This window comes from Stigmatopora argus, chromosome 12, assembly GCF_051989625.1.
Source record: "Stigmatopora argus isolate UIUO_Sarg chromosome 12, RoL_Sarg_1.0, whole genome shotgun sequence".
In the NCBI taxonomy this organism is placed as follows: domain Eukaryota; kingdom Metazoa; phylum Chordata; class Actinopteri; order Syngnathiformes; family Syngnathidae; genus Stigmatopora; species Stigmatopora argus.
The window spans coordinates 5,229,948-5,246,460 of NC_135398.1; the positions used below are offsets into that span (position 1 = coordinate 5,229,948).

The 16,513-nt window shown below is 40.1% G+C and overlaps 3 protein-coding genes across 5 annotated transcripts; all 3 read left to right on the plus strand.

Annotated features, from left to right (window-relative positions):
- Positions 1–4,365: 4,365 nt before the first annotated feature.
- mrps14 (mitochondrial ribosomal protein S14) lies at positions 4,366–5,541 on the plus strand. Its single transcript, XM_077616129.1, has 3 exons — positions 4,366–4,494; positions 4,877–5,041; positions 5,135–5,541. Exons 1-3 carry the CDS (start codon positions 4,426–4,428, stop codon positions 5,315–5,317), a joined length of 417 nt encoding a protein of 138 aa, XP_077472255.1. The 5' UTR covers positions 4,366–4,425; the 3' UTR covers positions 5,318–5,541.
- A 230-nt stretch (positions 5,542–5,771) lies between these two features.
- cacybp (calcyclin binding protein) lies at positions 5,772–7,817 on the plus strand. 2 transcript variants are annotated; one of them, XM_077616127.1, is made up of 7 exons: positions 5,802–5,939; positions 6,020–6,040; positions 6,387–6,597; positions 6,688–6,784; positions 6,876–6,975; positions 7,075–7,169; positions 7,254–7,817. In XM_077616127.1, the coding sequence occupies exons 1-7, from the start codon at positions 5,922–5,924 to the stop codon at positions 7,417–7,419; spliced, it is 708 nt and encodes a 235-aa protein (XP_077472253.1). In that variant the 5' UTR covers positions 5,802–5,921; the 3' UTR covers positions 7,420–7,817. The 2 variants fall into 2 exon arrangements, with proteins under 2 accessions (XP_077472254.1, XP_077472253.1); XM_077616128.1 differs by lacking the exon at positions 6,020–6,040 and having other exon boundaries at positions 5,772–5,939.
- Positions 7,818–8,407: 590 nt separating this feature from the next.
- plk3 (polo-like kinase 3 (Drosophila)) lies at positions 8,408–15,031 on the plus strand. Of its 2 annotated transcripts, XM_077615828.1 has the most exons (16): positions 8,408–8,597; positions 8,631–8,747; positions 9,631–9,738; positions 9,819–9,935; positions 10,066–10,195; positions 10,349–10,436; positions 10,909–11,004; positions 11,479–11,677; positions 11,759–11,885; positions 12,035–12,150; positions 12,425–12,545; positions 12,618–12,701; positions 12,796–12,958; positions 13,039–13,168; positions 13,238–13,348; positions 13,433–15,031. In XM_077615828.1, the coding sequence occupies exons 1-16, from the start codon at positions 8,526–8,528 to the stop codon at positions 13,625–13,627; spliced, it is 1,974 nt and encodes a 657-aa protein (XP_077471954.1). In that variant the 5' UTR covers positions 8,408–8,525; the 3' UTR covers positions 13,628–15,031. The 2 variants fall into 2 exon arrangements, with proteins under 2 accessions (XP_077471954.1, XP_077471952.1); XM_077615826.1 differs by having other exon boundaries at positions 8,408–8,747.
- Positions 15,032–16,513: the final 1,482 nt, after the last annotated feature.

Below are 16,513 nucleotides of genomic sequence, written 5' to 3' on the forward strand. Positions count from 1 at the left end.
GGTTTTCTAGAAATGTTGTCCTTGGCAGAGCTTAAGAGGAAAGTCACTTCAGTGGACTCAAAAGACTGCTACTTTTGCTGCAAGGGTAGAAACACATTGACAGATGATGCTAAGTTGGTGAAATACAGTACATATCTGTCACCACGGGAACATGATGAAACAGTCCCTGCAGTATTCAGAATATGTATTTTCCAGATATGGAAAATGATCAAACATTGGAAAAAAAATACATATGTATATCGTATTTATTATTAAATATATTCAGTCGATTTTGCTCGAATGTATTCTCATCACATTTTGATTTTTTTTTTAAATCAAAAATTTCAAATGTCCATTAAATAATAATCGGACATAGGCTTTGTCATCATCATTGACTCGACAAAAGCCTAATTGTCATCATACCCAGAAACTGCGTGTGACGAAATTGGTAATAAATAGATCACAGTAAACATGATAACCTAATCATGTCAGTCGCAAAGAGCCGCCATGTGCACATAAAATGCTAACATTAGCCAATATCACATTTTTTTCTAATTGAAACGTCATATGATATATTTTTAAAAAATCAATTAAAAAAAATCAAAATATAAATATAAATTTGTAATGTATTTATGAAACAGATCATAGTCAACTTGCTAATTGAATCATGTTGTTAAATGAAGAATCACCATGTTCTTATGAAATGCTAAGATAAGCCACATTTCCAGTGTTAGCAAGATCATCATTATTATTATTCTATGTGTTTCCACAAAATGAGGATTTTTCACTACATGTCCGAATCCTCTTTGAGATCTATTTCTGTCTCTATCTGCAGCACTCCCAAGTAATTGACCGACTGAGTGAGCGTTCACTTCAAATCTCAAGAAAGTCTTCGTTTAAATTTGTGCGCAAAGCTCTCAGACATTCCTGAGGTGTGGAAACCAAGGGTCAGAGAGGTCACTAATAATGAGCTGCATCTGCTTCATTCAGATGGATGGCGATGGAGGGCATGGCAGCAGCGACCGCTGCTGACTCAACGTCTCCGTGTGCGTGTGTGTTCTAACCAGATGGCTGAAGAACATTTGATACCATAATGAAGACAATGTTGTTGTTCTTTGAAGGTTTAAGTTTAAAAAAAAAATCTAAGTCAATATCACCATCTGGTGCATGCATTGTATTCTTTTAATGGTGTCTTGTTGGAAATGTAATGGACAAGCTAGCCTCCACACGTAAAAAAAAAAAGAATAAATAAAAGAAAGCAATCTCCAGAAAAATTTAAGCAACTGGAAACTTTTGGTTAATGTTAGAATTTTGATAAGCACCTGGTAGATGTTGACCACAACATAACATAAGCAACATAAAGCATTTAGCAAGTTGATTTGGTCTTATTAAGTACCGTATTTTCACGACTAGAAGGCGCACTTAAAAGTCTTAAATTTTCTCCAAAATAGACAGGGCGCCTTATAATCCAGTGTGCTTTATATATGGAAAAATAAATAAAATGTGTCATTCATTGAGGGTGCGCCTTATAATGCAGTGCGCCTTATAGTCGTGAAAATATGGTAACTCTTTTTCACATTTCTTACAGGTTTTTACATCAATTATATTTCACTGACCCTGTGATAGGACACAAAATTTGAAAGAAATGCAGTACATAAAAAGCAATTGTTTCTCCAAGGATTGCATTTACGGCCGTTGAAAATGTAGGTTAGACTGAAAATACGTGCCGTAATAGAAATTGGAAGTGTGGAACAATGAGGCAGTTGAAGGCTTGACAAGTGTAGCTCCACGTGTTTAGCCAAAGAGATCTTTAGGCGGTAAGGCTATTTATTTTAGCTGATGACAGAAATAAGGGGAACGTCTCCCTGTCGCATTTTCCTCTCACCAGGAGCTCTATACGGCTCACAAAGGCCCCATAGAAATGGAAAGGAACATTTGATCATTTATTTAAGGGGTTCTTTCTCATTTTCTTTATATTTCTAACCTGGATTTGTTTGGTCTTGACACACTTGACGAAACAACCCAGCATACAGTAAAAACGGAACCTTTCTACCGTTCAGGTTGGTTTCATTTAGTGTTGCGTAGCTATAACATTGGTTTATACAGCTTGCTACCTCTGTAATACCCAAAAATACTTCCAATCTTGCAAGGAAGGAAAAAAAAGCTAAGTTGTAGCGCCCAATATATTTGACGCCACTACCCATTGTAAGATTATCAGATTGTCTAAATCACATGTGTCAAAGTGGCGGCCCGGGGGCCAAATCTGGCCCGCCGCATCATTTTGTGTGGCCCGGGAAAGTAAATCATGAGTGCCGACTTTCTGTTTTAGGATCAAATTAAAATGAAGAGTATAGATGTATATTAAATTTCCTGATTTTCCCCCTTTTAAATCAATAATTGTAATTTTTTAATCATTTTTTTCTGTGTTTTAGTTCAAAAATCATTTTGTAAAATCTAAAAATATATTTTAAAAAAGCTAAAATAAACATCGTTTTAGATCTATAAAAAACTGAATATTCGGGGCTTTTAATCCAGTTCTTTTAATTCATTTATAAAAAGTCTATCTAAGTTTATCTAAAATGGTACATAAAATCGAGTTGACGTTAACGCGGCCCGCGAACCAACCCGAGTCTGACACCCCTGGTCTAAATAAAGAAAAACAAGTAGAAGGTGGTCAGAAGAGCTGATGACGTAAATTGATGGACTACTTGAGATGCGAGTTATCGTCGAATAGAAAAATTTGGAAGTACGCAGCACTCAGCATTTTAGGTAGGTAGAATTCCCCTTAAGATGCGCGATATGGAAGATGAATGAATGAATAAACAGATCTCAAAATTATAAGTAAGCAGAACTTGTACAAGTAAATTGAACTCAACATTTTATGTAAAAACATAGAAGCTAACAGGGTTAAATAAATCAAATACATTAAATTATTGGCGATTTTTTTTACTTAAGGTATTAAGTAAGCACACCTCATACTAAATTCAAGTACTATGCATGAAAAACTGAAAAAAAGGATTCCACGTTATTATTCCTAGATGCTATATTTGATCATTTACACAGAACGTCCAAAAAAAGCACCTATAAAGTGACCCTGGGCCACAGAAACAACAGGGCTTGCAGCAGTGATTATCACTGCCCAGCCTTGGCAGAGGTCTGCACGGTCCTGAACTCGATTCTATTTGATCCATAGGTTCAGCCATAGGTCACGTTGCGCATAATGGAAAACCCCCAACTGGGAAACACAGCAGCTGCAACACTGTTATAGGTTGAATTGCACCCATAAAGGTTCTCGAATCCCTCTGAAGTGGTGACCACAACGAGGTCAACTTGCTTGGCGTTGCCAGTGGCGTAGCTGAGAAACACCATAGAAACATGGAGCTTGTTGTTCAAACACTCAATTGATGTTTATTCTCTTTAATCAGCTTGTATAGCTTCAAATCATGTCTCCGCTTTTAAAAATAAGTTAAATGCATGGTGGTAGTGAATCTGGTACTTATTGATTCTTATATAGACAAACAAATATTCATGTTTATGAAGGTTTATTTTGAATCTGCAATGAACCTTTCATGTAAGAGAAAAGCCAGAGAAATTCACCAGAGCCAAAATTTGAACCCCATACCTTAAAATTGGGAGGCAGAGTTACTCACCACTATACCACCATGCTGCTTCACATTTAGCATATCAAAAAAATATTTCCAGAGGCCTTCACAATTCTTCCCAAGCATGTTTTATATTTTTCACGTGTTTATTGTAAAAGCCACTAGTTGCTGTTTGTCATCTATTAATACAATGCAAAAAGTTTTGTTGTCGGATTGTAGACTTAAGGAGACTCCCTTCATAGCAGATGTTCAACCTTCCACGTAGAGACAAAAACTGTCTCTTGCATGAAGCCATCACTGGAAAATTTAAATTCCTCCGCATAATGTCATTGATTGCATTTTAACAGGTAGAGCACTTGATCCTACCACCAAGTCTCAATTACAATTGTAATACATGAACAAATTCCAATTATCTTTTTGGGTTCTCCAAGTCATTGCTATTTAGTTATTTGAATTATTAATGCAGTTATTTTTTTTTCCATTGATAAGTACACACTGCCACCCTATGGTTGTGACGAGTAATTTGTCAAGTCAGGAAAAGCATGACATTCACTTCCACTCACATTGCACACATTAGAATTACAATCTCTATAGTCATTGCACAGTTTAAGTTGTAATAAATTATTCCTAAAACTGGTAATTATTTTAATGAAATTTAAAAAATCTTAGTCATGAATCTGTATCTATACATCTCCTGACTATTTGTACTTGTATATATGTATATATGTATGTTACTATTAGGTATATAGTATGTATAGTTCTATTCGCCCTCCTGCTCAATAGAGGGCGATGTTCTGTGCTGACCTTCTCAACTGAGTTGTAGTCGCAAGCGACTTAATCCAACATGGCGACTCCCATCGTTACGCGACTGGGCTTCAGTGCCCTTTACAGCAGTTTAGGTGCCTCGAAGCAGGTATTTTCGCCTATAAAGATATTTTGCTTTTGTTATGTGCATATTCTACAATACAATACTACAATCCGATTCGTAAAAGAATAAAAACCGTCAACGTCATTAATAGTTGCGCATAAATCGCAAGCAAAGCTACCGATGTTTAGCCACCGGGCATACGAAATATTTAGTTGATTTCTTTTGAGATCATATGAAAATTCAAGATAGTTATTATTAGTAATATTCATAACTCATTTTTAAAAACATGTATTGGGAGAAAGCTTCATGCTGCTGCTTAGCAAATGGAGGACTTGCCCTAGTCGTTTTAAATCCATAAAATAATACCATAATATTCATAATAAAAAGTACACCGCCTAATCGGCACTTGCTGACCTTTACTTTGCAGGCGCTGAGGGTCTGCTGGGGGGCTGTGGAGCAAGTGAGAGCTTACTACGTCGACTGGAGGATGCTGCGAGATGTCAAGAGGAGAAAAATGGCCTATGACTATGCTGACGAGCGACTACGAATCAACTCTCTGAGGAAGAACACTATCCTGCCTAAAGAGCTCCAGGTTTGTTACCTAAAAACATTTGAATTAATCTTGGAAGAGTGGAAAAGTGGAATCAAGAGGTCCATGTTCCAGATGCACTTTCATCCTTTTCAGGAATTAGCAGATAAAGAAATCGCTGCGTTACCGCGAGACTCTTGTCCCGTGAGGATACGCAACAGGTGTGTGATGACCTCACGGCCGAGAGGAGTGAAGCGCAGGTGGCGACTCAGCCGTATTGTCTTCCGTCACTTGGCCGACCACAACCAAATGTCTGGTGTCCTGAGGGCCAGGTGGTAACTGCAAAAGACAGCCTTCAGTGGCATTGTCTGTACTGTGCTTGTGAATACACAGTTATTTTTGACATTATCTAGTCTGATGGAGGCCTTCAAGTAATGGATCATGACAGAAACTTTTATTTTGTGCAGGATTGCAAAGTCATTTTTTCTTTCTTTGTTGTCATGTGCTAAAGTGTTCACCAGTCTCTCACTATAGGATTGTAAATAAATGCAAATGTACAAAAATATTTGTGTATTGATTTATATAAACACTGCCTTAAATTGTCGTGTAGTTGGATGTCAGCTGTCAGACTTAGTCAATCTGTGCCGTGTTTATAAATTTGATCGAAAAGAAGAATATTATTGTGTTGTCATGTCTATTTATGCTTACATATTTTCCATTTGGATTCAGTTGGGATACTGTAATGGGTTTTCATTGATGGCCCTATAATATATTTGTAATTCCACTTGAATCCGATAAGTGGCGGTAATGCACTTGAGACGTTGATAACGTTGGTTTCGAGGAAGAAAGCGGAAATGCGGATTGCGCATGACTAACGAAACTAACCCGCTGAAGGCAGCATCAGTCGGCAAATAGAGAAACAAATTCTGCCCTTAACGCCAAAATGGATCTGACAGAACAGGTAAATAAAACGCATTTATTTATTTAGTTGAGGAAAAAGTAAGATGCATATGCACGCTTTCTATTTTCTTCCTCACCTAGCTCCCCTGCTACGTTTCAAATGTAAGTAATGCTACATATGCTAACTTCTAGAACCTTGTATTGCTCTGTTTTTTCCCTTGCTTGGATTCCATTGCAATTTCGAATAAAAAGGAATGAGATCAGCGGTAGAGTAATTAAGTTGAAGGATATTTAGTAGTACCCCCGCATAATGAACAGTCTTTGTGTTAAAAGGGTTTAGATTCCATATTAAGTTCGTTTGTGAGTACAGTTGATAAAATCGTTTTTCCAGTACAATACAAGATTTTTGTTAGGTGGTGTGACAATATTTGCATAAGGTAGGGACATATGTTCAAAATGTCGTGGTTTTGAGCCATCTGATCTAATACAATGAAATCCCATTGCAAAGATCAACCAGTTGGAGGCAGATTTACTGGAGCTGGGATCTCTGGTGGAAAAGGCGGAAAGACCAAGAGTGAAGGAGCTCCTCAAGCAGGAGCAGAAGAAGGTGGAGAAAGAGATCACCATCAAACGACAGCAGAAAGAACAACAAGCACGCAGACAGGCCGATCCAGTGGCGTCCTCCAAGGCAGCGTACACGGTCAAAATTACCAACTACGGTATGACACCATGCATTGCACATTTCTTCCCATGTTGAGATTTTCTCTCCATTATTAAATGTGTAATGTATTTTTTTCTATCCATTGCAGCGTGGGACCAGTCAGAGAAATTTGTGAAAATCTACCTCACATTGAAAAATGTGCACAACATTCCATCTGAGAAAGTGGAAGTCAATTTTACTGAAAAGTTTGTACCAATCAAAAATAAATCAAATATCGGTGTTAACTAAAGTGTTACTCATCACACAAATGTACTTGTTGTCCTGCGACCTATCCAGATCATTTTCTGTGCTGGTAAAGGACCTTGATGGGAAAAATCACCAGATGAATGTTCTCAATCTGTTGTATGCAATTGATGAGCAGAACAGCAGCACCAAGGTGGACCTTAATTTAAAAATTGTTTCTGCGTTCATACGCAACAGTTTTATTTTGATTTGATGAACAATGTATTTCAAAGTACTGTCTTGCCTTCTACAGATAAAAACAGACATGGTTTTGATCATGTGCAAGAAGAAGACAACCAAGAAGTGGGAGTGCCTCACCGCGGTGGAAAAACAGTCAAAGGATAAGGAGTAAGAAACTACTTATTTAAACGGCGTCCATTGTGATGATCAGAAGATGACTAACTACCCCCTTTTCTTGTTACCTGTCTAAAGTAAGCCTGCCCCAGCTGATGACAATGCAGACCCCAGTGATGGTCTCATGAGCATGTTGAAGAAAATCTACACTGACGGTGATGATGAGATGAAGAGAACCATCAATAAAGCTTGGTCGGAATCGCAAGCGAAGAAATTAAGAGATGATGGCCAAATGGATTTTTAAAATGCATCACATTATGTCGATTGCCTCAAATAGTGGCCAATATACAAAATAAATTCTTGACATTATCTCCAAACCATGGATTGCCTGCCATATGAAGTTCATTGTTTTAGAGTATACAAAAAGAAGATAAATACTATACTACTGGGATATTATTTCATAAACCAAAATAACACCTTCAGTGAATTGATTTGAGATGTTTCTTTTTCAATCATTGTCAGATTTTGTTTTGCTGATGTTCCTCAAACAAAGATCCTTCAGATTTTTTTTTTCAAACACCTAAGGGTCAAGTGGTTTTACTCGGAAGATGCAATTGTATTTTGTCACGATTTTGGTGATTTTTTAGTCCACACCATTCCAGCCATTGCACCTATCATGAATAAATGTGAGAAAAAAGGTTATCTGTGTGTGTGAGATTCCTATGCTTTTTAATAACAAAACTCAAAACAGACTGAAAATGTGAAAACCTCAAGCACTTAAGTCCACTTTCAGAAATTGTTGACTGATCTCAAGCTCAGGGAAACCTCAATTTATTCCAAATTGTATTCCAAAACATAAGTAATATCACTATTTATAGAAGACTTAAACAATTGTATAAAAGCACGGTCACAAATCACACTATGTTGCCATGAAACTGATTGTAACGTCAGAAACCGAATACATGCTCACTAAAATTAAAGTCTGCACTAAAGCTTTTGTCCAACAGAGGGCAGCAAAGTTTCGGTTTAAAAATCACACATCAAATATACGTGTGTGTGAAATGAGTCATCAGCGAGAAGAACATTTGATGAAAATACAGTTGGTGTCGTGTTAAATTCTAATTATTTAACTTGTAATATAATCAATTAACCAACTGAGTGTATCAAATAAATAATTACATTTTCATCATTCACAGTCGTCCATACAAATTGACAATTAGACACGCCCCCCTATTCCGTGACCGCGCCCACAGCATATATATAGTCCTTTTAGTTCATTCTGTCCTGACAGGCTGACTACATGGATGGAATGGAATGAGATAGTGGTTTCCCTTGCCAAACGCACTAAATTCTCCTCCAACTAGGAATACAAGATTACTTTATTGTGCTTGTCAGACACCGCCGCTTAACATGGATATCGGTTGTTTCACGGCGGCGCAGCGTCTATCGTGCCACGCCATGAATGCGGATTTAAACAAGAAGCCTTCCACCGAAGGAGTCCCGCAAAACGGGGCTCCTTCGGTGGCCAAAGCCGGCCGCGCTAAATCAGATCCGGGCAAATCGGAGCTGGCGCAGGTGGTCCACGACGCCAAGACGGGACGTTCCTACAGTAAAGGGAAGCTTTTGGGAAAGGTAACACATGTTTCATGTATGTTCGTGTCGTTGCCGTGTTGCTCGGTTGCAGGTGTGCCTCATAATAAAGCAAGGTATGCCGATTGATTGGACATTTTTTTTAAATTGAAGGCGTCCAGATGCTGTATTTGAGAGCAAATATCCGCACCAAAGCCGCTGTATCAACATGTTGCGTGTCACGGATGGCTGCTACCAAGTCATGCCTGTGTTCTGATGGACCGCAGAGCCACTGGACAACGCCAATTCCACGTTTTAATGAGAATGCAGCAGCCCTGCCTCTAGTTTTTGTCTGCATGCTTTCATTCGACCATGCGAGCTTTTTGGTGCATCAGATGCATACAAATGACGCAGAGGCGCAACGACCAAGACTGGAAAGCACCATGATTAGGTTTTTTTAAAACCTGGTGTCTTTTGAATATCCTAATAAAGGTCATGTGCTATGTATTTTATCCCCATGTGGTTTAATGGGGTGCCCCCAATGTTCTAAAATCTAAATGAAAGATTCCCCACCTCTTCAATCAAGTTATGCATTTCATTTTGACTAATTTCAATCTGATAGTCTCGCCTCCATTTTCCTTGAGAGGAGTCATTGATGTTTTAAATAGATCTGGGGCAAGGATCACGTTTTTAATCACTTTGATAGGATATGTCCAAAAATAATCTTGATGGATGCAGAAATGTGAAGGAGAGTTGAAAATATTTTGTAACAAATGCCTGACAACAGATTATGTAGCCACAAAGGGGGTGCACATTTCACTTTTTTCAGGGAAAAGTCTACTCAGTACAACCCTGAATTGTCTTGAGTCACTCGTCTGGAAAAAGAATGTAAAACTGTAAATTGAATTAGTGGAATTCCAATTTAATCCCCTTTATTCTTCTCAAGGGTGGTTTTGCCCGATGCTACGAGATGACAGACCTGTCGAGCAACAAAATGTTTGCCGTCAAGGTGATTCCACAGAGCAGGGTGTCTAAGCCACACCAGAGAGAGAAGGTATAGGTGACTGCGGCACATGGTCATATGTATACATGTCCCCAAGCACATGTTATGCTCACTATCTCCTTCCGTTGCAGATAACCAATGAGATCGAACTGCACAAAACGCTGTCACACAAGCACGTGGTGAAGTTCTCTCATTATTTCGAGGACCAGGATAATATCTACATATTCCTCGAGCTCTGCAGTCGCAAGGTAAAGGGGTCTCGGGAATTAGGAGTCTGTTTTCATGAGGCGTGCTAGACGGATTCAATGAATGTAGAGTAAATTTTCATCTTTCGAAGGTTAGATTTTGGCTCATCCGTATTTTTTTTCCTCCTAACAGTCGCTGGCACACATTTGGAAGGCAAGGCACACACTGACAGAGCCTGAAGTGCGGTATTACCTCAGACAGATCATATCTGGTCTCAAGTATCTACACAATAAAGGCATCTTGCACAGAGATCTCAAACTAGGTATGACAGCAACAGCAGCAGCACATCATGGGTGGGTTGCTGGCTGCTATGACTGGAATGTTGCAATCGTGCATGAAAGCATCCAAAGTATCAGTTGTGACTTTGGCTGGGCAATGCTGACTTCGGGAAAAATGCTTTTGTATTCTTTTCAAGGCAACTTCTTTGTGAATGAAAATATGGAGCTACGGCTGGGAGACTTTGGCCTCGCCGCCAAGCTGGAGACGGTCGAACAGAGAAAAAAGTAAGTTTGCTCGTTGAAATTAAGCCAAAGGCTCACATACTTCAAGTATTGTCTCTTCTTGGGATGGAATATTTGTTACTACGCACATGGGGGAAAAAGTCCAATAATGGCGCAAGGTAGTGGAAACCGCATAATTATTTTTCATTTTATTCTCGGATGAAGTCATGAGAAATTGTGTCTTTTGGCATGCAGTTTACAACCTTGCCATTCTAGTTCAGTGTTCAGTTTACCTCGTTGATTGCGTACCACACATTGTTCTGTGATGGTGTCGTATGTGCAACAATGCAACCTTCTTGAGCACCTGACTAAACCGGTTTTCAAGTGGCAGTTGAATATAGTGGTGAGAACATAGTTTCACTGTTAATTTGTCGCACTGCTGTGGAATACCAGAGAATCGCAATAGTTCTGCTTAGTACTGACATGTTTTGAATGTATGATGGCTTGGATTTAAACCTTAAATTTCCCTTCTCAGGACCATCTGTGGAACTCCAAACTACTTGGCACCTGAGGTGCTCAACAGACAGGGTCATGGCACAGAGTCGGATGTTTGGTCCCTGGGATGTGTTATGTGAGTAAACTGATTTTGCAATGCGGTGAATAAACGCTTGAGCGTGGAGAGGAGGAGTTAACAAATGTCCCAAGACTTCTACTGACGTTTGGAGCACGCTCCAACACATTGCTAACCTCAACCATTCGTGAAAGCAGGACATAATGTGCTGATGTGCCCATGCCCAATCCAAGGCTCATATCGAAAGTAACAATGTTAAAATGACGCTCCTGACAAATACTACTACTAAAAGTTCTAATAATTTATTTTATATAGCTTGGCACCTTCACTTAAGCATTTTTGAATTCAACCAAAGTCATTATTATTGTAAATAATTAATAGATATTTTGTCTTACCTTGTTTGTCTTACCTTGAATAATAGTAAATCAGATTGGGCCCTTTATCCTCCCTTTTCACTTGGAAGGAAGAGTTTGGACACGCCTTGCGTGTTTATGTGGAATCATGACCGAGTATGCTTGGCTTTCTTCCATTCAGGTACACTCTGATGTGTGGTAATCCTCCCTTTGAGACACTTGACCTGAAAGAGACATACAAATGCATCAAGGAAGTCCGCTACAACCTGCCCTCTGAGCTCTCGCCCGCCGCGCAGAAACTCATCTCGAGCATCCTCCAGAAAAACCCCAGTGACAGACTCAGCCTGGACCAAATCCTCAACCATGAATTTTTCACCAAAGTAATTCACATTCATCCCTATGACACTGATATTCAACTTGTCATCCCCACCTCAATATGAGCTTCTGTTGCTTCCCTGCAGGGGTTCACACCGGAAAAACTTCCCCCCAGCAGCTGTGTCACGGTGCCTGAACTCCACCCCCCTAGCCCGGCCAAGAAATTCTTCACCAAAATGGCCAAGAGCTTCTTCGGCAAGAAAAAAGCTAAAGGTATGCACGTCTCTGCGTGGATCCTATTGGCTCCTACGTACCACCGGTAGTTATCCGGCGCGACTTCCTGACTTACTTAAAAAGGACTAAGCTCAAGTGCATGGTTTTGTTTTCCAAATTTAATTTTATGGATGTGACTCATGTTGCAGTGGAGAAGGCGCCTTGTGAGGAGAAGGAGGACAAAGATATTTCCAAGCTGGTGTCTGGAATCGTCAAGTGCTCGATCAACCGCCAGATCAGCTACAAAACGGTTGGCCCTAATGAGGTATGTCTATTTATTCTCACGCTTCACTTTAAGGCTACGTGTGATAGCTGATATTTTGGACTGTTAACTCCTTCAGGGCCTCTGACGATGATAGATATCCAATTATGTGGCTTTTTACAAGCCATTTGAACTGGATGGCTGGCAATTCCAGTTCCAACTGATTGGACGTCTATCAATTAGTTAATGTGTCACATATTTAGTATTTTTAGTCACGGACAAAAGTTTGGCTGTGTTGTCATTTTCTCAAGCTAACCCTGCCCCCTGCCGTCTTCAGGTACCCTCCCCCACGGGTCAGCTGGTCAGCTCAGTGCCTCTTGAGCCAACCCCTGCTGAAGAGGAATCCAGGAAGTCCATCTCGCGCTCCTTCAAGGGCACTCTGGCTAGCAGCTCTGAACGTAGGTTCTTGATGGACTTATTAATTTTAATGAATATCTTTCAATTGATTGTTTTGTTTTTCCCCTCTCCAGCATGTGAGGATGTCATCACACCATCTGCTGTGGCCGAATCTGCCATTAAAGTTATCAATGGCTGCTTGGCCAACATGCCTGCAGGTAAAAAAAAAAATCTCCCCGACAGAATCCATTTATTGAACTGTCCTTTTTGTTTTGTTTTTCCTTGAGCTCACTATGACAATTATTTGTACAGCCACTAGAAACCCACCGTGCCTGGCCAGGCCCCAGTCCTTCCTGTGGGTCACCAAATGGGTGGACTACTCCAACAAATACGGTTTCGGCTACCAGCTGTCAGACCAAAGTATCGGCGTGCTCTTCAACGAGGGAACGCACCTCAGCCTGTGTGACCAACGCAAGTGAGTGGAAAGCCAGCACAACTCCCTCTGAACTCGACAAAAAAGCAAAAATTGACGGTTTTGTCATTGCGCTCCCCCAGGACGGTCCACTACTGCTTGACCAACAACAAGCACTTTAGCTTTCCTGCCAGCTCGCTACCTGAACAGCTTCGAAGCCAGAAGCAAATTGTGGAGCTTATGGCTAACTACATGGAACAAAATCTCATGGAGGTAAGAGCAAATGAAAAAGACAAAGTCCATATCTTAAGTTAAATATATGCTGACCCATTTCTTCTACAGGGTGGTGACATTCACTGTCATGAACAAGTTTCTGGTCCCCCTCCTCTCCTTCTTCAGTGGGTGAAGACTGACCACGCTCTTGTCATGCTGTTTAACAATGGAACCCTCCAGGTTTGTCCCCCTAACCACCTTAAATGCACCTTCAGGCTTTGTGGCTGAATCCTTCATGACACTTTTCTTTCGTCCATCATCCAGGTAAACTTCTACACAGACCACACCAAGATTATCCTATCCAAGTCTTTGGACTCGTACCTGCTGACGTACATCAGCCGCGAACGCGTGTCCTTCACGTACCTCCTGAGCACATTGAGCGACCTGGGCTGCACAGCGGAGCTGCGCCACCGCCTCCGATACGTCCTCCACCTACTCCAGCACCACGCTGATGCCTGATGACCCCCTCCCCCGCTAAAACCAGACTGGATAACTGTGACACCATTTGAGGCCCAATGACCGGCTCCCGTTTGATTGGTTAAGAGACGGGCCTCGTGACACATTTGGACTAGTGCCGAGGCAGCTGATGATATCCCGATTTTGTTCAGATGATGCGTTGCCCTCCAGCGTTTGTGCCTGTCCAAAGTTTGTTTGGCATTCTCTAATGATTGGATAATCCATGAAAGATGCCAAAAAAAATGAAGACAACCATTGATTCTCCTTCTTGGTTGCATGGTGCCGATAGAGCCTGCTGCTTTCCGCCTCTACTGATAGACGACGTTAGTGCCAAATTTGGGGTCTCCGCGCTAACTGATACACTTTAGATTTCAACTTCTGGTTGAACACAAATGGTGGTGGACCCTCTTTAATCCTCTTGGCTGCTTCCTAATCTGTGGACACTGGTGCACACAATTTTTGTTTTCCATTTTAACAAAAAGATGAGCCAGCAATAGATCACACTCGGATCTTTGTTTACCTCACACGCACACTTGACATTCCTAGCCGTATTTGGACGCTGAGGTTTGGAGGGAGCTTTTTGCTTCTTTGCCCTCAATGTCTGCAATTTTATTCAGTGTTCACTTACATGGTACACTATATGGGAGCGACACGTAAATGCACGATTTTTGTTCGCTTGTTATATATATCTATATATATAGATGTGTATATATATTTTTATTTACTATCACTAGTTTTATTTGATTTTAACTTGATACCGAAAGACCCTACTTTGGTCCATCGGACTTTTAAAACAAAAAAAGAGTTTTAAATGGACACGTAGGTGAATGCGCGTGTGCCCACATGATCTGGGAAAAGCAGACAGTTGGGGAAATGTGAGATGAGGGATGGGGTGAAAAGTGCCTTTCTGAGGGATGCCTGTATAGTGCAATAACTAGCCTCTTTAGTGAATGTCAAGCTGACTGCTTTGTCATAGTTTGCACGTGCTTTTGCCCTCCCAAAGTTCAAAAGCACGTCCAAAAGCGATACACTGTCACTACCTGGTATAAGCTTTTAAAATGAACCCTGCTCTCATCAATGTGTACTCCTCAGCAAGAAGAAAACTTCGCACTCGTACTGTGAGCCTCATTTCTCGAGCCAGAGTTGTACCCTCGAAGCTGTGACCTGGAATGCAAAGTGTCTTGTACAAGTGTCGTGTTTTCAGAAATCATTGTGAAAGCAAGTCTGCCCATTCAGGAGAATCTTTATTTTTCTGGCACATATTGTCCTGTTAATTTATTGTTTTTTATTTATTTATTGTGGAATAAATTTAGTTTTGACATAAGGAAATGTTCAAATCTGCTCACAGTTTTTGTATGTATTGTATGGGGGGAACATGGGACAAAATAAAGTTTATTGAAAAGAAAATTTCTATATTTAATTGAAATTTGTAATGCTTAAGCTAGAGTATTGTATCTGGATTTTATACCACTGTTAAATCATTTGAAACCCTAATCCTAGTTTGAAAAAAAATATATATATAGATATACTTTATATATTTATAGAGTATACAGCAAATGCCTATACATGTATGTTTAAGAAGAGTTGAACTACTGTACATGCAGTAGTTCACTGCATCCTCACAGTTCCCCTAAAAATGATGAGGCAAAATAGACATTTTACAAAGGGTCGATGTGAGCGCAAGTGTTACATCCATATTGAATGGAAAGAAACCAGCAGTAGCAGAAAAGTGTTAGCACATTCAAGTCCTTTCAAGAAAGCAGTCAGCACCGAGTGGGTGGGTAGCATGTGGGGGTAGTTAGAGGAAGAAGGTATATACGTCCTTCCTTCTGTGACCTCGGCCTTCAGTACGTGTTTGTGTTGGCCCTGGCTCTGTGCTGATGTCACACTCCTGCACCAAGCTCATCACACAACGTTTACACGCGTCACACTGCCGCCCTCCAGGAAACGAGTATTTCCTTTTCTCTATATCTTCCTGTGAACCATTAGTAGAACAAAAAAACATGTCGCGCTCGTCTGCGAGGTTGACCCAATTCACTGCTTTCCAACTCTAAAATGTTCCAAAATTCTCGAGTAGTTTTCAAAGTTCCTCCAAAAACTCATGTTTTTTTTCTTCGATCACTGCCAGTCTCCCAGTGAAATGGACCTATCTCGCCATCAATGGCAGTGAAAAATCTTCACTCAATATTAGCTAGAAATGTCTTACAGTGATTTCAACATGATTTCTGCAATGGCCTATGGAAAGGCAATGTTTGAAAGGCCTCGTGTTAAAGCAAGAAAAGTGTAACAGAATTCTGGCTGAACTCAAGCTTCTTGTGCAGACCTATTTCAATTATAGTATATGTATCACTTGCTTTGGGCCGATAAAAATTGAGCTGTAGGCCGCAGTTGGTCACTGGGCTCTAGTTTGGGCACCCCTGAACAAGAACAACTGCTTTACCAAAAATGTTTTGACAAAAAAAAAAAAATTCCCAAAAGACATCCAACCTAACACATAACATTGCTCATTTATTTCACATTGTCATTGGTTAACAACCACCAAAAAGTCGCTATTGGTTCCTATTGACTTTCAATTCAGACCCAGAAAAAAAAATCGACTATGACATACAAAAATGCTCATTGGTTGATGTAAAAAAAAAATACAACCTTAGACTCATTCACCATGACAAAACATTGACCAAAAATTCCCCATTCGCATGAACACAATAAACTGTAATCGATATATGACAAATTAATGTGAAACAATTTGAGGCAACACTATGAGTAGCAGAGCTATTTTCAATGTTTTAGTGAAAGCTGCCATCTTCTATTTTTGGCTCCCTCACGACCTCTTTATTCTACCTCTGTACAAAACACCTCGTCTCTTGCTGAGAAGACGGTACTGACTGG